Below are 24,642 nucleotides of genomic sequence, written 5' to 3' on the forward strand. Positions count from 1 at the left end.
TATGTGTTATGTTGTGTATGATACTATGATGTAATTGAATACGAAAGAACTTTTTCGATTTTAATTCAGGGTCATACAAGTAATACAATGTTTATCGAAATCATATGGTCAGTAATTGAAGACAATAAATCATATATGTCACTGAATCTTATTATAAAAAAAATAAGTATGTGAATTTCACATAAAATTGAAAATTAAACCAGGTGTTCTTTGGAGAAATGGTACTGACATGTTGATGGTTACTAAAGACCGCAAATATTGGAGACAACAAGGTAACGAATGATAGTGTAGTAGAAACCTTGTTGCTTAAACATTAAGGCAAACATAATCAAGATGCTATTAGTGACTTGGCTTTTGGCCTGAGGCTTGATGGCTTGATGCCATAACAGAATCTATGACTTTGACTTGTCACAAAAGAGAAAATTGACACTAGTTTGTTCTGTAATTAGTCCCACATTCACAGCTGACAACAATTAGTCCAACACTCACTAACAAAAGCTCTATAGAACTTTCCAAATGTCCAAACTCCAGAAGGTTGATCATGAAAAGTTCATAGTCCTGAAAGTTATTGTGAAATACAAGGATCATATAAACGTGTTACAAGTAACTTGGGATAACTATAGCTGCAAATCGTTTTATAAGACTTGCACAGCCTTCTTTTCCTCTCCGATTTGCAGGAAAGGTAGAGGCCAAACAAAAAGCCATTTTGGCCAACAGGAGCATATACTTAATAATAAGCCCTACCAAAAATTAAAGATGAGAAAGTTAAACCTTTTGGTTCTTTAAATTCAGTGGACTACAAAAGAAAAGAAGAGAAGGGAATATGATTCCAAAATGATCCTGAAAAACTGCATAATGAATACAACTTGGATTACATTTCACTAGGTGGCTGAAGAAAAACAAAGGCCTACAGGTCATATTTCCACACTGCAAACTGTGTATTTCCAGCTGAAGTAGCAAGCATGAAACACAGTTTCTCTATTCATGCCGATGTAATTTCAGATCCGGATACAATATGATTGAGATCCGGCAAACTTGTCATATTGGTCATGACCTGCAATTTTTAAAGACAGCTGCTTCTGTCCTAGAATAAAAGTCGAAACCATATAAACATTGCACTGAGATTTGGTTGGCAGCCATCTATTCCTCTGAATCATAATAACATTCTTTGGCTACTTGGACAAACAGCTCCATGTAATAGGCTATCACTGGAAAAACCATCTAACCTGTAGTACCAAGCCTTGAGCAGTTGTTGTCTAGCAATGAATTGGAAGAAGCAAGTACTATGCATTATGACCCATTGATCACAGATCATACCATACAGAGAGAGATATCCTAATCAAATAGAAGAGTTGCATTTGCATAATGAATGTAGAACTAAATCAAATAGTAGAGTTGCATTTGCATAATGGATGTAGAACTAAGAAGCTGGGATAAATTGTCATTATATATCGATTCATAAAGTTTAGTTTGTGTGTTAAACAAATCCTCAGTCGAAGCTTAGAAATATCTAATTAACAGATAAAAGAATGCTTCTGAAGACACATGAAAGTTATATAGCAAGTCTCCAACACTTTGACAAAGGCAACATCCAAGGTCAGCACTTAATTACAATGTTCCCAATACATAACAGGGTCTTTCAATCAGTACAAAACTTAGAGGGTAAACTTTTGCAGTTGCAGCCAATATCCAGAAGAAGCAAAAAAGGAAACACTAACGTGAGCCTAGGGTAAAATAATGGCTTATCCCCCGCGCCCTCCCCCTTCTAAAACAACTGCATAATGAACTAAGTTCATAAATAAACACTGTTCACCCACTACTCTACTCTTGTATACTCAATCAGCATTTCGCAAGTTTAGGCAGCACAAGCTCCTAATGTGCTAAATTCATTTCAGATCGAAAACATAAATACACGCAATTATCTGAAGTTTAGCTAATACACTACTTTTCAGGACGCATAATAAGTAATAACAAAGACTCATAAGCAAATGATCACGGACCAAATGAAGCTGCTCTAAAATGTTTCACACTATACGCAATAAGAACAACATTCACATTCAGATTGAGAGTAACTCTCACAGTAAATCAGTAAATCTCATTTGCTATGAATAATCTTCCACAGTAATAATTTCCATCAAAAATAGTAATGCAACACAAACACAACCAGGATAATCAACCCAGAAAAAAGAGAGTAAAACTATGAACACAAAGTGTTCGATGAAATTGAAGGAGGAGGAGGAGGAGACTGTTTCTATTTACGTGAGGTGGGGAAGAGGCGAGACGCGTGTTCCTGCTGCTCCCGGAACCGTCGCCGGAGAAAGGTCTCGAGGATCTCCATGACGGAGACGAAGCGTTTCATCTCGTCGAGGCGGCGGTTGAGCTCGGCCTCGCGAGCCCTAGCGCGGGTGAGACGCGCCTCCGTCTCAGCGAGCCGGCCGCGGAGATCTTCGACCGCGGCGGCGTTGTGGTAGTCGTTGAGGGATAGGGCGGCTCGCGGTGGGGTCGGGGTGTCTCGGGAGAAAGGTCGTTGCTGGCCGTAGCACATGGTAGTGAAGACGGTGGTGATCGGAGGAGGAGGGTTTTGGATGGAAAGGCGGGAGCGGTGAGAAGGAGAGAGAGACGGAGGTGAAAGCTTTTTGAGGTTTTATTCAATTTGGATCGCTATTTTCTACTGAAATTACTTATTTATCCTTGCGTCACCGCCGCGGCTAATGCTAAATATTTGTCGATAATTTATGGCCGGAAAAAAAAAACGTCTTCGTGCAAACCAAGTGGTTCGTTACCAATGATTTAGTGTAGAGGATTAATGCATCATTCAAGTCATTTGATTTTGCGTTTAGTTTGTATTTCTTTTTATCCGGAGCAATATAGTAAATTACACTGTTGTGATACCAAGTTAGTAACACACCCACGAAATCATGTTCAAAATACTATCTCAGCAAATTTTGCCAATGTTTCATTTTGTTTTCCATATGGGTAATCAGTGAAGTTTACATATTTATGAACAAAAACCTTCTAAACGCATCATAATAGACCGTACGAATGAAAATCAATTTGAATGTTCGATCATTAAAGTTAAATCTGAAATTAAGAATACATTTTTTTAGTGATATTATCCACTACAAGTCAATAACCGGAAACAAATTTGTCGACCACCCAAATTTTGTCCACCTCCTAAATCTACCACATGTGTCCTCTTATTCCTCTTATTTAACTATGATTTAACCATAGTTATCAATAAAAAAATTATAACACCAAATTATAATTTCTTGTAATTTTACTTAAATAAATTCTTAACTCATACTTTAAGTTTAAATCACATCACTTAATTGCTCTATTATTCACTCCCTTGCCAGTGAGGAAGGAACATTTTTTTTCTCTTGAAAGTGGTTTGCTAAAGAGTGATACTACTCCCAGCAAACTATAGTTTTAAGGTGGTTATTTATCCTATATTCTTGCAATAAGACCATCAAAGTGGCAAGGGTATGATACAACAGTATCGTTACTTACGACCAATATAACAAAATTCACTTCATAAAAAAATTGAAACTAGATGGAGCCAAATTGAATTACCTACTACATATGTATCTAACTGGTAGCTTATAAGATAAAAAAATATTATAAGGTAAAAACTCAGGTTTATATTCTAGGAATATGACTTCTCTTATGGAAGCAAATTTGCCGACCACCATTTATTTGTCTATTCCATGTGTCTTTTTTCAACTCATATTTAGATAATAATTAAGCAATTTGACACATGACATGAGTTTAGAAAGATGAGCACAAGATGGGCAAATAGAGGGTGGTCGGCAAATTTGTTTCCATTCTCCTATAGACAACTTCGTTATCTTAAGAATCGATTAATCTAAAAAAATAGTGTTAAGCTTAAAATAAAGAAAATATTTAAAATTTTGTTGTTATATAATTGTTATCTCTTAACCATAGTAAGTCACTTATGTGGCTCCTCTCTCTCGTTTCTCTCTTTCTTGCCCTTGCCGCCATCGTCGATAGGAGTGGGTTCTGGGGATTTGGCGACGGGCCTCATGAAGATAACACTTGCTGGCTGATCGGAAGGTTTTTCCTCCTTTTCTTCTTCTACTTTTGTGTAGGCAGTAGCAGATTTGGTGTTTAGACCAGGGTTGGGTGGGGTGATCCTTGAGGATTTCACCGCAACGATGGAGGTAGTGATCTTGGGGTCGGCTTCTTCATGGGCGGTAGAGGCATGTCTCACGAAGGTTGGGTTGGTGTCGTGGTGTCTGAAGTTGTTGTGGGGGGTTCCTTCACCGACGGCCTTAAACCTTATTTTGGCGCCGGCAGTGGTGTAAGGCAGATGATAGCTGCTAATGATGGTAGGGTGGCTAGGTCAAAGTCAATTCTTTTGGGCTTGGTCTTGGTCTCTTTGGGTTGATGAGTTGGCTTTGGGCTTTGGACCTTAGTTGGGTAGTAGGGTGGTCTCGGGTGTCTCTGAATAAGTTAGTCGTGCTAACATGATATTGTTTCTAGTTATTTTGGGCCGATTGCAGAGATTCAGTATTGAAATGTGGATGTCTAGTTATAGTTTTTTAGTTGTGCTAGAAGTTTTTCATTTCCCAAACTCTTAATTATCGTTGTTTCCGAAAATGAAATAGGAGTTTGTTTATATTATTTCGTGCATTACCTTTTCTATTATATGACAATTCGCCGTTTCTTAAAAAAAATTATTAACTATGGTTATATAAGAACACACATAGATGATCAAATTTTAAATAGTCGGTAAATTTACTTCCGTGTGACCAATCAGTTTTTTGTACATGGTGTACTCAAAACCTTTCACAAATCCCTTCTTTTTTGTCTGAACCTTTCCCAAATCCCAATCCATCTCTAGTTGCAATTTTATCAAGGGATTGGGAGGCCAAAATAGGAATTCCACAAACAAAAATGTATATAAGCTAATAGAGTAGAGTACCGCGCTCTCCAGAACTATCACTGAAACTCTAAGAGCCATGGCGGCACCACCGGACTCGGACCCATCTTCCTCCATTTTCTCCGATAAACACTCCCGCCTCCCAGACGACACCGTTTTCTACGCCGTCTTCCCCGACTCTTCCCTCGCCTCCTCAACCACCACCGCCGCCGCCGCCTCACTCCACTCCCTCCACATCCAAATCCTCCAAACCCTAACTCCCCTCACCTCCGACTACATCTGGCAGCACCAGCCCTTCTCCCTCTCCCCATCCGCCTCCCCCAAGCCCTCCTGCCTCTGCTCCAACCACCTCCCCCACCTCCACGGCCACCTCCGCGTCGGCGACAACCTCGACGACGAGTGGTTCACCGTCTTCCTCCTCTTCCACGTCTCCTCTTCCTTCCCTGACCTCTCCATCCGCGTCTGGGACTCCGACGGCGAGTTCCTCCTCATCGAGGCCGCCTTCCACCTCCCGCGGTGGCTCAATCCCCAGACCAGCTCCAACCGCGTCTTCATCCGCCGCGGCGAGCTCCACATCGTCCCCCGCCACCGCCTCCGCAGCCCTAACCTCGCCGAGGCCCTCAGCTTCATCATAAGCTTCGGAGACGAGTCGGCTGCGGCGCCGGCGGTGCAGGCCGCGGTGAAGAAGAGGATATCCGAGTATCCGGAGAAGGCGAGGAGAAATATGCATTCTGTTAGGGTTAGGGTTCCGGCGGCGGTGGCTCGGGTGCTGAGTCAGGAGCCGTGTATGGTGACATTGGCGGTGGAGGGGTTCTATGACCGTGACATTGACACTATGAAGTATGCGGCGAAGATGGAGAGGTTCCTGAGCAGAGGAAGAGAGGAGGAGCTGGTGCGTGTTTCGGTGAAGATGTCGAGGGCAATGTATGCACAGCTGGTGCAGCAGACGTTTCAGGCGCCGAAATGTTATCCGATGCCGCCGGATAGGAGCGATTCGGCATATGTGGAGGCTGAATTGGGGATGAAGATTGCGTGTGGGTTGGAAATGATGTATCAGCATCGGAGGAAGGACGGGTCGGAAGGGAAGGGGAGTAGTTGGGAGGCGTTTAGGGAGAGTTTGGAGAGGAGTGGTTACTTTGGAGGATTGATTAAGGGGTCGAAAGAGTACCAGAGGTTGATGCAGAATGCCGAGGAGTATTCCCGGAGTAGTGCTTCCTTTTCAAGGGCTAGGTACTGGTTTTCTAACCGTTTGAAGTTAACTTTTTCTGTCACTATAGTTAAATTTCATATCTCTTAGGTTGTGGATTTTACAACGTGCTGGAATGAGTTACTTTAATATGAAACTGATATTACTGGATGGTTACTTCTTATGTGCCCACCAAATGTTGTAGGAAGTCATTTGACAGAGATATAGGTCTTAGTATCTTAAGGCTCCAAATGGATTGCCAGTGGTGTTGGGCTGATGTGTGTACTGTAGTCAATAGATTTTTTTTTCTTTTTTGTGTTTGTTTGGGAGTTTAACTAATGTGCTACTTTGTTGCAGTGAGATGTTGAGTGCTCCAGTGAGGCGCATAGATGAGATTCTTGCTTTACCCTATTCTGTGGATGATTTTAAGCGTGTTGATGTTCCGCCTTCTGACGATGATTATTGGCTTTACAATGGAGAGGATGAATTGAACTCTGAACTCCTAGAGAGACAAAAAGAGATGGAACTTTATGATTTAAAACATAAGAAGAAGCAGAAGTCAAAAGAGCAGGACAATGTTGGTCCATCCTCGAGCTCTGGTGCTGAGGCGTTCAATCCTGGTGATATAGCAAAAACCATGCAGGCCTTTGTCGAAAAGGTGTCAAGCTACAAGGGAGCTGAAGTTCCTGAGAACAGGTTAGTGCATATCTGTCACTCATGTGTGTGTATCAGTTCTTCATGAGTAGTCACTTATTTGTCCCAAACACTGAAATTGGGGCAATTACCATGGATGTGCACATTTGCTAATACTGCTGATTGTTACAATTTATATGATTTGAATCCATGCTGTTAGTTCTGATGTTTGAGTATATATGGAGTCCTTGGATCTTTAAAATTAAATGATTACTTTGTATGGATGTGAAGGGCTCTGAAGGCCTGTTACTGAGGCAAATTTGCCTTTTTTCAGTGAATTATATGGCTCATCTGCATCTAGATGAGTGAAATGACAAATGAGCCGGCCTGATATGTTCAAATGACAATAAGCTACAGGATGTGAATTATAATACATCACTAATATACGGCCTACATGTGGTTCTAGTGCTGTTAGTTCTAATGTTTGAGTAAATTTGGAGTCCTTGCATCTTTAAGACTAAATATGGATCCCTTTGTATGGATTTGAAGGTCACTGAAGGCCTGTTACTGAGGCAGTTTTGCCTTTTAAAGTAAATTATATGGCTTATCTGCATCTAGATGAGTGAAATGACAATTGATCCTGGTTGCGCAAGCCTGATATGTTAAATGACAATGAGCTATAGGATGTGAATTAAAATACATCACTAATATACGGCCTACATGTGGCTCTAGTTTGTAGGCACAACTTAATTACTATTGTAAAAAACTAAAAATCAGCCAATAGTGTATGACCTAAATTTTTTTAAAGTGAATGATGTTTGATGCCTTGCACATTCTTCTTTGTTGTTGTTGTTGTTGTTGTTGCTGTCTTTATTAATGATCAGAGGATGAGATGTTGATCATCTTTATTATTATTATTCCTCGTGAAGGAACCTAAAAGAGGTGGACCTTGATGTGGACCGTTTCTTCAAGGATCTTGAATCAATGATGAAAAGCCATGGTGGTGAAGAAGCTACTAGTGATGCTGACAGTAACGAAGGTTCTTCATCTGACTTGGAATTCGGTAAGTTGTACTATAATCTTTTCCTTTGATAGACCTGATTTTATTTGCTGTTTTTTATTTCCATATCATATGGTTAGAAGAGATAAGTGTAAAACAGACAAGATGTTGAATGAAAAACAAAAGCCCAGGTACACAGGTTTACTCCACTATATGAAAGATATAAATCCAAAATGATGTACCCTAAAACCTATGTAAAATAGCCTACTGTCTCAAGATAACAGCAGGCTCTGGATTTATTATTAGTTTTGTGTGGGTGGGGGGGAATTTCACTGTTGCGTATCCTTCTGTTTTTTTGCCTAGAAGTTTGAGATCTTGTTCTTGGAAGTTGCCACTTTATCTAGCCACAAGCCATGGGTTGAATTGGGTCTTCACTCTTCATTTGTTTAATCATCCTTCCCTCTATTGTAGCTTTATTGATTGCTGATGCCTTAAATTTCTGTCTGAACCATGTGATTCTTTATCTAGATAATATTGCATTGTATCCTTTCATTTATGCTAACTGATTTGTTACTGTAGATCTGTCATTATTAGCGAACATAGTTTACATGAAATTGATACATGTCTACAGTTGATATTCATTACAGGAAGTTGTTATGTAACATTTGATTATATTTGGGGAACGCTGTAATTGAACTTTTGATATTCACAGATGACTCAGAAGATGAAAATGACAGTGCAGAACTTCTTGAAGACATGGAGGATGGGGAGGATACATTCATGCATTCTTACACTGATGCTTTAAATGAAGAATTGAAGAGTACTACACTTGAGAAGAGTTTTGTGCGTGCTAATGAACAAGCCCCAAAGAAAGATGAGGTACATGTTCTCTTATTTTGCTAATGGAGATAGAAAACTTTGTTCTTTAATGGTATTCGATTGTGCAAACACCAATATGCATGCCATACATCGGATATACTCTGGAAAGGTCCGTGTTACCCTTACTTTCATATGCAATTCGTCCTGGAAGGACTATTTAATTTTAACAGTAGTTGTACCTTTTACACGAGGAATTGTCCGATATATTGGTATAATGCATGCATAGTTCTTTGTAGTTTGGTTTAGCACGAAATGCCAACTTTGAATTTGTGTGTACAGGGAACGTCGAATGTCATGGAAGATATGGAGGAGGATTTCACTCCTGTGGATGTGGATGTGAATCTGGTGAAGAGTCTTCTTGATTCCTTCTCTAGCCAACAAGGCCTTCCTGGTCCTGCTTCCAACTTGCTTGGCCTCATGGGTTTACAACTCCCTCAAGACAAGAAAAAGGGCGGCAAATGAGAACTCTCCATGTCAAGTCGTCTAAACACAATTGTACGTTGCTTATCCGACTGGATGCATCTTGTGACCCTGTCCTTATCCCTATGCTTTAACTTCCTTTTTAGTGGTGGTTTATCACCTTCGTCAATTTTTTTTCCCTTTGTAAAGAGCGTCGTCAGTCATGTACATGTCTTTTGGTGGTGATCACTAGGAAGTATGATAGTAAATGCTAGACAATGTGACAGCAATGAGATGTATTTGTTATTGTTAACAAATTTAAGAGATGGCGAATACATGGGAAGCTTTACTCATTGTTTGGAATCCCTGCTGAATGTATGAGAATCCTTTTCCCTGCCAGATTCAGATCTCCGGGATCCGAACTATTTGATCGACTTTGATATCTTAAATGTCGGGCCAAATATAATGAATTAAAGTATTACCTAAAGTCCCAAACCAAACAACTCGTTGGTTTCTTCCTGTCATAGACCGTCGTCTTTGTCCCTACTGATAAAACAACCGAACTCATCTCGTAGTCTACTTAGAATACAAGTCAAAACCCCAGCTTTACGGGGGGAGATGCTCTACCCAATCCCACTCTACCCTCCTTTGTTTGACTACTTTCAACAAATCCAACGGCCTCTTCTTCTTCATTCCGATTCCGAAGATTTCCTTGCCTGCTTTTCTTGACTTCGACTTCTCATCACCTCTCAAAGTATCCCCCCCCCCCTTTTTGTTCTCCATCCAAATCCCATTCTTGATACACTTAGATTCTCTTATCATCTTTGATCACAGCTTTTGCGTCTTTGCCAAGAAAAATATGGTTCCACATACAGTTGATTTGTTGGAGGAGCAGATACCGGTGCACCAGAAGTCTCTTCTTGTCTCCGGCGACGTCAACACCGGCCTTGTCCTCGTCGACGTCGTTAACGGCTTCTGCACCGTCGGCGCCGGCAACATGGTAATTTCAGTCTCTCCCCTCTATGTTTGTTATTATTTCTTTGTCATGATACTGTTTTCTGAAAGAAGCAAATATTGGGTTGATGTAACTTTTGCACGTCTGATTAATTAGGCTCCAAGTCAACCGGACAAGCAAATCTCACAAATGGTGGAGGAGTCGGTGAGAGTTGCTGGAGCTTTCTGTGAGAAGAAGTGGCCTGTTTTGGCTTTTCTTGATTCTCATCACCCTGATATTCCAGAGCATCCTTATCCTCCTCATTGCATTGCTGGGACTGATGAATCAAAGCTTGTTCCAGGTACCCTTTTGTTCATTTGTTACTGGGGTTAGCTCAATGTAGTAAAGCTTTTTGCTTTTTCAGCCTTTTGTTATGTGTTGGTCCGATGAATGGTAAGTTTATTAGTCTTAACTAAAATGCTTGGTTTTGAACCTATGTGCAGATCTTCAATGGTTAGAGAATGAAGCAAATGTGACGCTGAAATGTAAAGACTGCATTGATGGGTTTGTTGGTTCGATTGAGGAAGACGGCTCTAATGTGTTTGTAAATTGGGTTAAGAGCAATCAGATCAAAACTGTAAGCATTTACCACACCCGAAAAGTGTTTGTTTGGTTTTGAGTTTGTGCAATTTGTATTTGTATGTCTTAGTTGTTGGTAGCTTTTGATTATCTATTGCTTTTGTCTAATTTTGAAAATTGTTGTGAAGATCTTGGTGCTAGGGATATGCACAGATATATGTGTTCTGGATTTTGTCTGTACCACTTTATCTGCGAGAAATCGTCGTCTTCTTGAACCTCTGGAGGATGTGGTAGTGTATTCCCGTGGTTGTGCCACTTTTGATCTTCCAGTTGATGTGGCCAAATCTATGAAAGATGTTGTAGCACACCCCCAGGTACTCAATTGATTTTCCTCTTCAACAATCTATATACCTTTTAATCTTTACAATTTCTCTCAAAGGATGAAATATATTTTTTTATATCAGTTTTTTGTTTGTCTCTGAATTTTGTGTTCCAATCCTATTCTTGTCAGTTGTACATATCTACGAAGGTGCTCTTAGCTCAAAGCTTAATGTTTAGAGTATCTAGAGTGTGGGATTATTCTAGATTCTTAGTCTGTAGCGCTATATCAGATATTTTGGATACCCTAGACTGCTCTCTTGTTTGTATTCAAGGTAGTAGCTATATATAGTCATCAAGTCCTAGGAAAGCGTAGGAGAAGGGGAACCTATTATGGGGCATACAGTGCGTTAGACAGAGTTGAGGTTGAAGGAGAAAGCAACTTAGAAATGTTTGATTGTTTTTGTTTGCAGAGGAGTTTCTTGCTATTCAATCCTTTTAAGTACAGAAAGCTAGATTCGACCAGCTTTTTATTACGTAATTGTATTTTAGAATAATAGATCTCCTCATGTTTGATGTCTTCATTACCTTCCAGGACCTAATGCATCACATAGGCCTTTACATAGCCAAAGGAAGGGGAGCGAAGGTTGTGTCAGAAGTGTCATTTGGTGCATAAGAGCGATAATTTGACCTATCTGTGGATTGGCATGAGGGGATTCTTTTATCAATGTGTGAAGAGATGTTTTCTATTCTTCAATTATCGTAGTTAGAAAGGTCAAATGTTGGGGAATGAAGAAAGTAAACAGGTGGTTCATAAAGCTCTTTGAGGATGTATATAAAAGTCTTTCAATCAAACTCTGCCACATTATGTCATTCATGTTTTTGTATACTGGTAGCCTGGAACTACAAGTTTTTCTGAGTTGCAGGATTATCAAGTGGTTTATAAGATGTTAGCCCACGGCATGCAAGAAAACTCTCAGCTAAGTTCTATTGGTTTCATCTGATTACAGTTTCTTGCCTTTTTTTATAAGTCCAAATCTAATTTTCATACAGAAATAAGTGGTATAGAACTAGACACAAACATACATTACTCAAAAAACATACTACAACAAAATTGGAGTTATGTAATCATATCAAAATCATGATAAATGCATTGGCTATATTGATATTTACTAACTACAATACTTGTAAACGCTAAATAATATATCACTCTAGCAGATCAAAAACAGGCATGCCAAAGAACAAAATGGTAGTGATTAAACACTATGCACCTCTAAAGGGAAGAGTTACATGCATGCCAAAATGAGAATAACTGGTTCATGACCCTGTTGTTTTGATATACGCTGTAAAAAACTGTATGGTGATTGACAAATGAATAACAGAGTTCCCAAACAAAAGCTAGAAACAAAGAGACCTAAAAGAATAGGAGAATACTCTAATGAAATCTGTCAAAATTACTGTTCAATGTTGAGATACAAAACCTCTTCATTCAGGAAATGAAGGTGAAAAACACAAGTAGCAAACCGTTGAAATAGTTTACTGCTGGTTGGAGTTGGCTCTAGATTTTGCATGGTATTTCTTATGCATAGCAGGGGCAACAACAGCGAAGATTGATCGCTTTTGCTTTTTTGGTGTGACACCAAAGATAAATGACCGCAAAGGAACTCTGGAGCGGCTCTCAGAATCAGTCAGCTGTTGTTGATTCGGCTGCTGCTTCTTCATTGATGCAGAGAATTTGTACTCCTCGTTCAACTTTCCCATTGCTTTTTCTACTTCAAGTTGGAGTGTTGTCACATGATCTAATCCCGCTTGTAGCTCATCTCCAACCTTGTTGTTCTCTTGCTTCATATTTAAAAGCTCGCCTTTGAACTTTGCAGCTTGGTAGCTTGTAAAGTCAAAGTCTCCATCCTCGGCGCTTGTCTTTAAGGCCTTGGTTATTTCCTCTTGAATGTCACACAAAGAAGAGAATCTGCACTGAAGTTCATCTTTCAGAACCGAGCTCTTTTCCAACCAAACATTTAATTCAGTCTGTATCTCCATTAGGTGCTTGTATAACGGACGTGCATCTGATTTTACAGAAGTTCTTGAATGACTACTTCCTTCTTTCTTTCTCCTATCCTCGAGCTTTGATATGTCGGACTGTAAGTCTTGGATGCTAGTTTCAAACTTCTGTATTTCATGGAATGAAGTGCTAAACTTCAACCAGAAATCCAAGTTTTCCTCCAACAGTTCATCAATGCTAGCTCGGAATTTTTCCTCAATTGCTGATGTAGTGGGAGAATTATCATTTAAAAGGTCCTTAATTGAATCCTCCTCCTTCTCAGTTGGTGTCTGCCCCTGCTCTAAAGCTTTCAGTGCTTCCTGATTATCACCAAAACTCTTTATGAGATTGTCCAATTTCTTATGCAACGCTTTGATCTCTTCATCCTTGAGGGCATTGCTGCTCTTCAGTTCTTTCATCTGCACTGATGTTTCAAAGAGGTCATTCTCAGTCACACTAAACTTCTTCTTGAGATCCTTGAAGTTCCGAAGGGTTGCAGTGTACTCTTTCAGTAGAATCTTTTCTTTGTCAGCCAATCCAGTTGTAAACAATTTCTGCCAGTCCGGCTTATCTTCATGCTTTGTCTCCAGATCATCGGTTAGCTCCATATCAAGAAGACTACCCATTGTCTGCCTTGGAGTACAAACATCTCCTCCTTGATCATCGGCATTTGGTGTTCCCTTCTGTTGTTTACTTGCAGGTGATTGGCAAACATCTTTTCCTCTATCGCCATTTGAATTACTCGGAATATCTATAGCTTTTACTGAACCATCGCCAGGTTTTGGCTTTGCCTCATGTTGCGTAGATTCGTCGTTAGGCTTTTGGCTCTCATCTGACTTCAATTCCCGCACTGGCTTGGAACCATCGACAGGATCAAATGCATTGTCTCCTCTGTCAAGTTCTTTTGATGAGTCTGAGGCACTTGGCTCCTCATCTGGCTTTACAGTTTCTAGCTTATGAGAAATGTGATCAAGGCTGTAATGTGCTTCAGTAAAATGTACTTGGAGATTGTCATTCTGACTTTCAACATCTTTTTTTAGCTCCTGAGCTCTCTGCAACTGTTCCTCCAACTCTTTCAGCTTTTTACTCATGTCATTCCTGCCATCAAGCAGACTTGCCTTCTCATCTTCCAGAGTTCGAATTTGTTCACTTATCTCGTTGTTTTCACTTCTTAATCTGTCGACTAGAGCTGTCTGCAATGACATAGCAGTCTCTAAGCTGATCACTTTACCCACAACCTCGTCGATCTTCTCTGCCATTTCACTTACAGTGAGAGATTCATCTGATATTGCATCATAGTGTTCCTTGATTTTCTCTTGTAACTTCTCTAGTTTCTCTTTCTCATGAGTTTCACTCTCCACTCCCTGGTCTGTATTTGCCTCCTTTACTTCTTCATCTCTTGCATTAGGAAGCTTATTCGTGAAAGACTCGAACTTCTTCCTTGCTTCCTTGACCCTTTGTGACTGAACTCTTGCTTCCTCAGCCGAACATTCCTGTCTCTTCTCTAGCTGAGTCAATGTATCTTGGCATGATTTCAATGCTGCCGCTGCCATCAAACTCCGAGCATCATTGTCTTCAATCACCAGACCCTCACCAAACTCATCTTGCAAGCTGCTTACTTTCTCTTGCATTGCCTTGATGTTATCCTCAATCTCCCAGTACTTGGCAAGTCCATTCTCATACGAGCTCTTTACAAACTCTTTCTCCGTTTGCATTGCCAGAATCTGCTTCTGAATCTTGTCAATCTCTTCAAGTCCCTCGGATTTACTTAAACCAGATTTCGGAACTGCTTTGACGGTTGTTGTTCTTTTTACTGACTTCTGAGGCTGGAATTTCTTTTTGCCAACTGCTGCTCGTGACAAAAGACTCTTCAGCTCCTTAGTTGGACCCTTCGGCACCTGTGGTATGTTCTTTGACATGTCTAGAGTCTTTTTTGGTTTAGGTGTGGGCACTTCCTCTTCATCATCCATTGCAAACTGAACTTGTTCAGGGAAAACAGAAGCAATTGTGTTGTTTGCATTTTGTAGCTCTGTCGAAAGGTGATCATACCTTTCAGCCAAGGACCTGTAAGCTCTGTAGGTCTCTTCCACAAATTGTATCAGTTCTGGTCTTTTCTTGTAGTACATCTCGGCTCTCTTGGCAAACGAGTCACCATCTTCCGTAATGAGTTTAAGCACATGTTGCACCTTTTCCTCCATATCTGCAATTCCATTTTGTAAGATCAGAGCAAGTCCATAATATCTAGTCATTCAAGTGTATGAATGAAAATATTTGTATTCTAAACTTCATGCAGAAATACTGTCACAATGTTTAAAGGAGGAAAAGAAGATAGCCTGTTAATATGTATCAAACTTCAAAGCACAATAAAATCCAAATACTATGATTCTGAATCAGTTAGAGGCTTTTCGCCAACATATATTTGATTCTACATATGCAAGATTTCTGAATTCCAAATAAGCAAAACATGGCATCTCAATGGCATTGGATCAAATCTTATGATTTTTAATTTCTTATCATCAAAACTAGAAGACTTTGTAACAGATCGGTTCGATCATATATATACAAAGACCCCGTATAATATTTGATGGAATACAAATCATATTACCTTGCAGGTTCTGCTCCAACCATTTTGATTGCTTTGTTCTGATGTGACTCGCCCACCACCATGAATATGCATTGCTTGCAGCTCTCTGTAACATCTTTAGCTCTTCCCCGGTTTCTTTTTCCTTTGTTTTTTTTTTTGTCAGACTAAAACCATGCAACTCTACTGCTTTTCCGACCAAGGCATCGGAGGAGTTCTGATAATCAAAAAGTAAAGAGAGAAAGAGGGTGTGTTTGAATCAAAGGGGAAAATTGAAAAGCAAAGGCAGAGTTTGAGGAAGAACAACGTGCACAACAGGAGGAAGGTATCATAAACTTTCTAAATATGATCATGGAGGGGAGCAAACTTCGCCCTAATATTATGTCCAAAGTCTTCATTTTGAAAAGTAAAGACACAATCTTTCCTCTACATAAAGAAGGAAATATTTTATTAAACATCAAAGCTGGACAAAGTTCCTCTATTTTTATAAAATGAAGAAGAAATCTTGAAGAATAATTAGGATGCTGAACCAGTAATGTGGGAGCACATGCCATTTCTTGCTTTTGTGAAAGAGCATTACATTTCTAATTTGCTTGGGAACATTGCATAACTGACTTTTTTGTTTTTCTGTAGTTAAAATTTCTGGATTGAAGTTTGAAGATAAAGGAGAGGGGGAAATGATGGGTAGAAATATGTCATGGACCTAATATTAATTTTTTTTTGTTACAAAAAAGTTTTGGTGAGAGCTTGGTTACGCTACACTATCATCGCCAGGGCATACCCACAACTTCAACCTTAAAGGACTTACGACGGACATGTATCTGTCACACAGCCCTTAAGTATGGATTTTCGCATGAGAATTTACAGAACAAAGTCTGTTGGCAGCGGGGATCAAACATGTGTGGGTGATACACCTGAATTTTCTTTTTAATGCTCTTTTAGAAGAACACTTGGGACAATAGTAATTAGAAAATTGAAAGTGAAAAATATTGAGTGTTCCAGTTTCTACACTTTCGTATGTGGTGTTAACGTTGGAAAGAGAGGCACTTTGTTACTCTCCAAGAAATATTTAATCCTTGATTAGGAATGGAAAAATCAATTACTCTTGATTAAAAAAATCCATCTGAAAATGCTACAAAATCTCATTTGTTACTAAGCATTGTTAGGTGGTGCTACAGTGTCACTGAAAAAAATCTCATTATATGTTTCTTCTCACATGTTGATTGTCCAAAGCTTCTACAAACGTATCACATCTTCATCATAACTCGTAAGTGTCTTCAGTCTAATGGGTTGATCATGTGGAACATGTTTAAAAGATGTATGTATTTGAATATTTTTGCGTATAAAATATGATTATTCATCCACACACCCTAGTCTTACCCGTTTGTGAAATTGACATTTGTTGGTAGCCTAACTATATTGGAAATCACTTGCATTACCACCCATCGAACATGAATGCTTGCCTAACCAATTCAGGATTCATAATATTGCATGGTAGAGGCAATCCAAAGTTCCAAACCCTGCTCTAAAGCCAATATCAATATGAACATTTTGCCTCAACGTAATTTCTCATTTTCTCAATATACACTGTCATCCGACTCTCCAAGTAGCAAAACAAGAAATTAATGATAGATTTGCCTCCACTAGATAATGCTCAGAAATCTTGCTGAAGAAGTATGTTCTGAAGAGAGAACTGTAGTTTGGGGCCATGAGCATCCACAACACTTTGGACACCTTAACTCCTCCACTGAATTGAAATGGCCCTTTCAAGTTTCAACCAACACTTTTGTACAACAAAAGCCACTTGATTCCTAACCTAACCTGCCTCAAGTTAAATCAGTTGCCAACCACACTCCATGGTGGTCCACTTCCAGCCTGACAAAGGGGCCATGCCCCCTTCTAGGCAAGTTGCAGAGCCTTATAAGACAAAATGTGGACACCATATTCATGGCTCATTGTCATCCAGAGCTGGAATCAAAATGCCTGTACCATGTGAATAGAGATTTAAAGAGCTTTCCAAAAGCCAATGTTGGAAGAAGTGACTGAAATGATGACAGACGTTGATCATTTCTTTTTTTTTCCTCCAAAAAAAGAAATGATGATAGACATTTATCAAAATCAATTGCAATGAATGAAATTGACAGCCATATTAATGGATTCAGTGGATAATAATGGGGTAAACAAAGCACGTACCATGACCTATGCATTGATCATGACCGGAATAAAGACAAAGATAATGTAGCTGAAGGCCAAGATGATGCAAGAGCAGAAATGGCAATCTCTAATGACCAAAAAAAGGAAAGGAAGTGTTTACTGCAAACTACAGTAGACTGGCCCTTAATTAAGTTTAGAGGAGTTTATGTACAACAAACAAGCGAAAAGCATAAACAGCATAATCATATTCACAAAAACCATATTTACAATAAAAGAATATCCATCATATTTCACATTGCACTAGATGTGATGTGCGCTTAGTAGTTGAAGGATGACAATTAGAGCATTCAGCATGTTGGAAAACAAGCAGTGGCTTCCCAGCTCTCAACAAAACTAAAGGCTCTTGGTTTCATATCCTCAAGTCTGATACGGGTTAATCTTCTGTGCTTCTATTATAAGCAGGATGCTGATGCACACTGTCTATCCCATTCTAGATTATTTTCTACTTTTAGCTAATTATGTAGCAGCTCTGATTCTTCAAGTGGATCACCGTATGAAGAAATCAGTAGAGTATGACCAATCCATCAGAGATATCAGCTGGTTTAGGCATCAAAGTTTTGAAGAGAAGAGAGCCATTGTTCCATATAGTTCTTGCAATCTGCATAGACAAAAGGAATGCCGAAACTTAGCAAAGGCAACTTATTTCAAGCCCGAAAAACATAACTTAGTATAGAACCAAAATTCACAAGTTGCAGGCTGCATAATTTTACAAAACAACAAGCATGTTCTGTCCTAGTGTAAGCAAATTATATTTTAATCATTCCGAGGTATTGACAAACAAAAACTGGAATAAATAACATAACAAGAACACCATCTAGAGTTGTCAACACGGTATCGATTCTCATGTACAATTTCAGTTATTGCATGCTTCTTTGGTCCAAACACCAAGTGTGTCTTCACTTGCGAGACTTCATGTCCAGAATAAGGATTAGTACTTGTTTACATTATAACAATACAAATTCAAAGTCTCAATTAAGCAGGCGGAGTGTGTTCCACTTCCCAAATGTTTGGTGTTGTTGGTGATGATGCAGGATGCAGGTCGATCCTTCGACCTGTGGTCTTCACAGTAAAGCAAAGACCACCAGGCCAAGAAGGGACCAGCCCCAAATGTTGAAAGCATAGTGAGAACCATTTGCGGCCACAAAACTAAGTTTTATATATCCAACAAGCTACATATATAAGATGTCTTCAGCACCAAGCCACCAACTGATTTTCAGTAAACTATAATCAGGCAAGACAGTGACAGATAAATTTCCTCACTATTACAATAATTGACTCAGGATCCTCCAAAATAGAAAAGATTTGGTCTAAAAGGAATAACCCGACTTTCATATTTGCCAAGAGCGAGTAATTACCAAACAGGGCCAAATTTAGAACCATTTAGATAACAACTAATTCCAACCACAAAATATCTAGAAGATGCAGAATATTTAACAACACCAAAACTCAGCAAGAAGCAATGATTGAACAGCCAGATAAGGACATTTTTCTTACCAGGAGGGAACTCATCAGGCAAGTTCTTGATGGCACTCAAAAGCTCATTGTTTGAGCCTTCCACCACCTCCTTGCAACCAGGGCTATAGCAAGGCACCAGCACTGCAAAACTATTATCCGACTCATCATCACTCTGGAAACCAGAACCATGAGGTTCCAACCACCCAATGGACCAGTCCGAGTCATCAGATTCCGAGCCCGACAAGCAACCACCACCATCTGATGGCACAATTACAACATCATACTCCCTATCAATCCTCCTCTCCTCTCTACTCTGCCATTTCCTCTTCACCTTTCTCGGCGAAGAGGCCATTTTGGTCCCCTTAACCGAAGGGAACTGAACCATTCCAGGCTCCCTCAGGCCCCCAAGCCCCAAATCTAATGAAGAATTCAGTGAAGCCCCATTATTCCCAGGCTCCTTCTCTTTCCCACCCCACCAGCACCATGAAAAACGAGTGAAAGACACTGCCATTTTTTCGACTCCCAAGTTTGTTGGAAAGCTAAAAGATGATCAACCAACAACTTTCTCTTTGAAGGCAAAATAGTTGTGGAGAGTAGAAAGAGAATAGAAGGCCAGAGACTCAAAATTTGTGACCAAAAGAATGGTAAGTTCCAAACCCAAAAGAAATGTGCAAATGGGTTGATAGGCTTCTGCCTGATGCAGTTAACCAGTAAATCAGTAACTGATCACTTCAATCACTAACAAAAACAAATTCATCAATAAATTCAATCTCACAAATCCAGAAACCTCAATGATGATCAAGATAACATAAAACAAAAAGCAAAAATTTTTAGAACAAATCTAAACAAAGCTAAATAAAAGTCCTTGTTTTTTTTTATTTCCTCAAAGATCAAAGAGTCAAAATCCAAAAAAGGCAACACTCTATCCAATAGAATCAAATTAAACTCTCTGATGAACCATCCCAATTTCCCAAAAAAGATCAAACTCAAATTAAACTAAAACCAAACTTGAAGTTGATCACTCAAGCACAAACAAAAACCAACTTGAAGTTAACCACTCGAGCACAATAAACAAAAACCCAACTTTAAACCAATCTCCAATTCAACAAAAAAAATCAAAACTTCTCCAAATTAATCTTCTTTTTCACTTCAAGTTAACCCAGAAAGCTCAAACATGATCGGAAAACTCCGATTTAACACAAACCCAGAACTAAAAACCGATCAGAATTTCCCAGTAATCGACTTGAAGAACAAAACCCCACCAAGATAATCAATCAAGGACGATTTGGGTCACTGTAAATACGACCAAGTCGGGATTTTTCCACGACTTAAAGTGAAATCCGTCATTTTAACCCGTAAAAAAGATCGAAACTTTACGCCGGTAAAGCGACGGTGGTGACCTTAAAACTTAACAGAGAGGAAAAGACTAAGATGGGTCTCACCCACACCCCTAAACCACTATGATCATTTTCTTCTTCTCACTCTGGTTTGAACCAACTGAACCAAAGCTTCCTCTGGTTCTTCATTTATATAGTTGAAAGCTTTCTTTTTGTTTTTTTTTTTGGATTATTGCGTGGAGTAATGGACGGTTGAGATTTGGAGTTTTTGGGTGTTGCGGCGGACCATGGAGGTTACTGTGCTCCTCCAATCATTTGACTTTTGGGGCTCAGGTCCCATCCAAATTTGCTGACGTGGTGGGTGTAAATCCAATACGTGTGTCTGTGGTGCAAGTTATGACAAGTGTGATCTACTCTTATTGTTTGTAGGGAAATTAAAAAATAACATGATGATATATAATGTCTATATAAAAATTAGATTTGAGTTTTCCTCGAAACTTTGGGTGAGTTTCCTAGTCATTGAGTTTAGTCAATTCTAGACATATGATGGTTTTGTGTTATTCATAGGGATAGTAGGGATTTTTTTTTTTTGGAAAGAATAGGGATAATAGGGAATTGGTCATGAGTTTTTCAGGGAGGAATGACGGAGAAGTTTCATAATTGGACTCGGTTTTACACATTTGTTGGGTGAAGTTTACGTGAGCCGTCAAAAATCCTGCTAATTATTATATTATTATGTTTATGGATTGAAACTCATAACGAAAAGTTTAATGTACCGGCAAGCAACTCAAAATATTCGATTTTGATATTCTGATATCTAACCACCGATTGGAAGATTTTTCATAAAGAGTGTGTCGGAATTAATAGTGTTTGTCAACCCAATTACAATGACAATAAGGCAATGCTTCACATCCAACTTACCGGCAAAAGTGCAACTCGTCAAAAGTGCGTATTATTATTATTATTATTATTATTATTATTATTATTATTATTATTATTATTATTATTATTATTATTATTATTATTATTATTATCATCATCGACTAAATTTTTAAAAGTTTAACGTATCGGTGAACAACATAAACGTCTCAATTTGGATATTTTTGGTATCCCATAGGATATTTTCAAAAAAGTATGCGGGCATAAATCATACTGATAATGAAGCGATGCATCTCTTTTAACCTAGGTAAAAAAGGCTTAAACATGTCTAAGAAAACTCACTAGTTTCACGTCGTTCTATCGGATGAAATATCGCATTGCCATATCAAATCCTTAAGGTCAAGCGAAGTTATCACATAACCATCATGGGAAATGCTCAAGCCATCAATTTAATCATTCCCTACATTGTATTCATCATCTATATATGGTGTTTTTTGTTTCGTTTATCAGCAATTCAATGTATACAAGCATGTACGTAGACGCCTAGACGGCAGCTCTTTACTAGATTGGATCTGATATTACTTATTTTTTGTTGTATTTCATTTTCTATTATTATCTGAATATATAATTTCACAAGAGGAATTTAGTGAATGACTCAAGATCCGCAGCCAATTCATAGCTTGCACACTTCCACTTGACCACAGAGTTATTAGTTTGTTTGAACTTTTCTTCCTCCAAGTTGGTTCCTTTCCATGTGCCTTACTCCACCAAATTCCAAAAAGAAAGTTATTAAAGTTTGATTAATTTACTTAATAAATCACATCAAATTGGTGGAAAAACCCAAGGGCATAGGGATATATCATATTATTCATAGGTATTAGTTTCCCAAATCTTAAATTGGGAATATCTAATATAAATGTCCTAATATTCGTTAACTCGTTAAGTGAAGTGAAGTTTTTACGTGTTTGATTGAGATTGGAGTAGATACACTTGTGACTTTTATATTAGGAACATGGATAATAAATTGCTTACATTTGTGACTTCTTCAGATATCTGGATTTTGTAGTTTAATATGGTGTGAAAGTTGGCCAATTTGGAATGGTAACAACAAGCTTTACAGGCAGCTGTGAATTAAGAGGATCTGATTATGACCCCTCCCTCAAAATGATTCACTATAATTTTCAGGATTCTTTAATAAATCTTTCGTCCTTAATATTATAATCATCTCCATTCTCTTATTATCATTCAAGAAATCACACGTGTAATAATTTGTTTGAGCATCGTCAAAAATTTCTTTTATTTCTGTTGGTATAAATGAGACTCGAGCTCTTGTCGTGAGTATATCACAGTTATCACTGTTCCAAATGCATGCTTAGTAGAAAGATATCTAATTTCGTAGGCCGAGCTAGTTCTTGGAGATTGCATTATATGTCAATTTTGCATGTTACCTGAGAATGAAAGATTGAAAAGGGATATTGACCATAAAAGGGCAGAACTGAAAGACAGAGATCGATAGTGCCATGCAGTACAAAGGTAGCCATTAATAATTTACGTATATACACGATCGAGTTGCACAATAAGAAGCTATATATCAAAAACAAATATCAAAGGCTTTCACTTTCAGCTTGGGTATATTGTATGTGGGAGGCTGGGAGCTATATAGTATGTGGTTTATAGTCTTGTTATGCATATGTGGTTGTGCTTAAGCCTCTCTTATCTTACCTTGTGTGGCAAATAAGGGCAAGTCGATCAATTACTTGATGGTTGCGATGCAAGTAAGAGTACCCAAAAATCGAAATCATGAATGAACACGTCCTTGAATTTGTTCTTACCCAATTAAAATTGGTTGGAGAATGATGATATAGATATGGTTGACATATGGGTCACAACCTTAATACCTAATAGAATATAGTGATGAATTGCTAGAAGAAATCCATCTATAGTGCCGTCATACGATCTTATCATGTTGATATAATTTAACCACTCATATAAAGCTTGGATCGATCATACGTACGTACAACAATATCGTGGTATGATTCTTGTGCATAAATTATATTAGCGAATTTGTTTATTAATGGAAACTTTAGCTATCATATGAACCTATTAGTGAAACGTACTTCATATTCATGCAACGTGTGAAAAAATCATGGACTAGACGAGTTAGCTAGGCTATGTGCTTGAGATGGCTCGTGTCGTCTAATTTCCTTAAATAGAGGAAATTTGCCCTTCAAGGAATTAGTGATTTGACACATATATAAATTAAGCTCTCACTCTCTCATTTTCATATAGGTGTGATGGAAGATGCTTGCTAGAAGAGTAGTAAAATGAAATTGAGAATTAGGGTTTAGGATCTACTAATTAGAATAACGCAAATGAAATAATGTGTAATCGCCTTTGGATAATTGGATATAAACTTGAAAGAATAAGAGTGGAAAGTATTACAAGAGCTGCATTATATTCCACCGTTTGATCGACATTAGAGAGTCGTTTAGCTTTAGCATAACTTTCTTGATCATCACGTAAGAGGTACTCGTGATCAATTACTAAACGTAACCCAGTTCGATAAACAAAATGGAAGCACTTGGACTATTTATGGGTTATATATTGGCATATTGCACTGAAGATAAGGGAAACTGCCCCCTAGAAAAAAGACTGTCATAATCCTCAAAACACATAGTTTGGCTATCTCATACTAGAACATTACTAGACCCCAAATGTTGGGATAAATTAACCTTACTTGGAAAAATTATCGGCTAAAAGTTTTTCATGATAATAATCAATAGCCTTTTATTTTTCTTGTTGACCGAATCATACATATGAAAGATTTATGGATTCTAGCTCGGCAATAAGCATCAAATAAAGTGATAATCAACCAATCATAATCCGACTAGACTTTGTATTGGAAATCAATGTTGGCAGACTAGGGGAGCCATGCCGGCCATGACTCCAAACAAAGTAAACACGGACTCAACTTTACCATCCCTTTTGACAAACGCCGAGCAGCATTGTGGCCATGCACCTATAAACGTCGCAAAAAATGGTAAATTTTTTTGTATGCACGACATGTAACTACACGTTGTAATTTTCATGATCCATATATTTTGATCACTATGTATCTATATTTAAGACTTATAGATTCAAACGCCGTAATAAATTATGAAGATCAAATGAAATACCCCAAACTTTAACTTTTGTCCCAACGGATAGTTTGTCCTTTTACGGGAAACACCAACTCTTCCGGGCTAAAGATAACGCCGTTAGTAAAACGTGGGGGTAAAATTTTCAAAAACCACAAAGGGGCAAA

The 24,642-nt window shown here is 38.6% G+C and overlaps 5 protein-coding genes across 5 annotated transcripts; 2 read left to right on the top strand and 3 right to left on the bottom strand.

Annotated features, from left to right (window-relative positions):
* Positions 1-2,010: 2,010 nt before the first annotated feature.
* LOC126795917 (protein SKIP34) lies at positions 2,011-2,618 on the bottom strand. Its single transcript, XM_050522647.1, has one exon. It carries the CDS (start codon positions 2,543-2,545, stop codon positions 2,252-2,254), a length of 294 nt encoding a protein of 97 aa, XP_050378604.1. The 5' UTR covers positions 2,546-2,618; the 3' UTR covers positions 2,011-2,251.
* A 2,337-nt stretch (positions 2,619-4,955) lies between these two features.
* LOC126785745 (protein ecdysoneless homolog) lies at positions 4,956-9,353 on the top strand. The gene is made up of 5 exons (XM_050511381.1): positions 4,956-6,133; positions 6,447-6,785; positions 7,652-7,785; positions 8,435-8,601; positions 8,881-9,353. Exons 1-5 carry the CDS (start codon positions 4,983-4,985, stop codon positions 9,061-9,063), a joined length of 1,974 nt encoding a protein of 657 aa, XP_050367338.1. The 5' UTR covers positions 4,956-4,982; the 3' UTR covers positions 9,064-9,353.
* Positions 9,354-9,761: 408 nt separating this feature from the next.
* On the top strand, positions 9,762-11,819 carry LOC126782216 (nicotinamidase 1). The gene is made up of 5 exons (XM_050507429.1): positions 9,762-10,000; positions 10,112-10,295; positions 10,438-10,571; positions 10,702-10,887; positions 11,427-11,819. Exons 1-5 carry the CDS (start codon positions 9,860-9,862, stop codon positions 11,505-11,507), a joined length of 726 nt encoding a protein of 241 aa, XP_050363386.1. The 5' UTR covers positions 9,762-9,859; the 3' UTR covers positions 11,508-11,819.
* Positions 11,820-12,145: 326 nt separating this feature from the next.
* On the bottom strand, positions 12,146-15,770 carry LOC126782206 (protein NETWORKED 2D). Its single transcript, XM_050507419.1, has 2 exons — positions 15,478-15,770; positions 12,146-15,072 (listed from the first exon to the last, which is right to left on the bottom strand). The coding sequence occupies exons 1-2, from the start codon at positions 15,569-15,571 to the stop codon at positions 12,368-12,370; spliced, it is 2,799 nt and encodes a 932-aa protein (XP_050363376.1). The 5' UTR covers positions 15,572-15,770; the 3' UTR covers positions 12,146-12,367.
* Positions 15,771-17,751: 1,981 nt separating this feature from the next.
* On the bottom strand, positions 17,752-20,603 carry LOC126784052 (uncharacterized). Its single transcript, XM_050509556.1, has 2 exons — positions 19,162-20,603; positions 17,752-18,265 (listed from the first exon to the last, which is right to left on the bottom strand). The coding sequence occupies exons 1-2, from the start codon at positions 19,631-19,633 to the stop codon at positions 18,210-18,212; spliced, it is 528 nt and encodes a 175-aa protein (XP_050365513.1). The 5' UTR covers positions 19,634-20,603; the 3' UTR covers positions 17,752-18,209.
* Between the last annotated feature and the right edge of the window lie 4,039 nt (positions 20,604-24,642).

The sequence above is a fragment of the Argentina anserina genome, chromosome 1 (genome assembly GCF_933775445.1).
Source record: "Argentina anserina chromosome 1, drPotAnse1.1, whole genome shotgun sequence".
Lineage (NCBI taxonomy): Eukaryota > Viridiplantae > Streptophyta > Magnoliopsida > Rosales > Rosaceae > Argentina > Argentina anserina.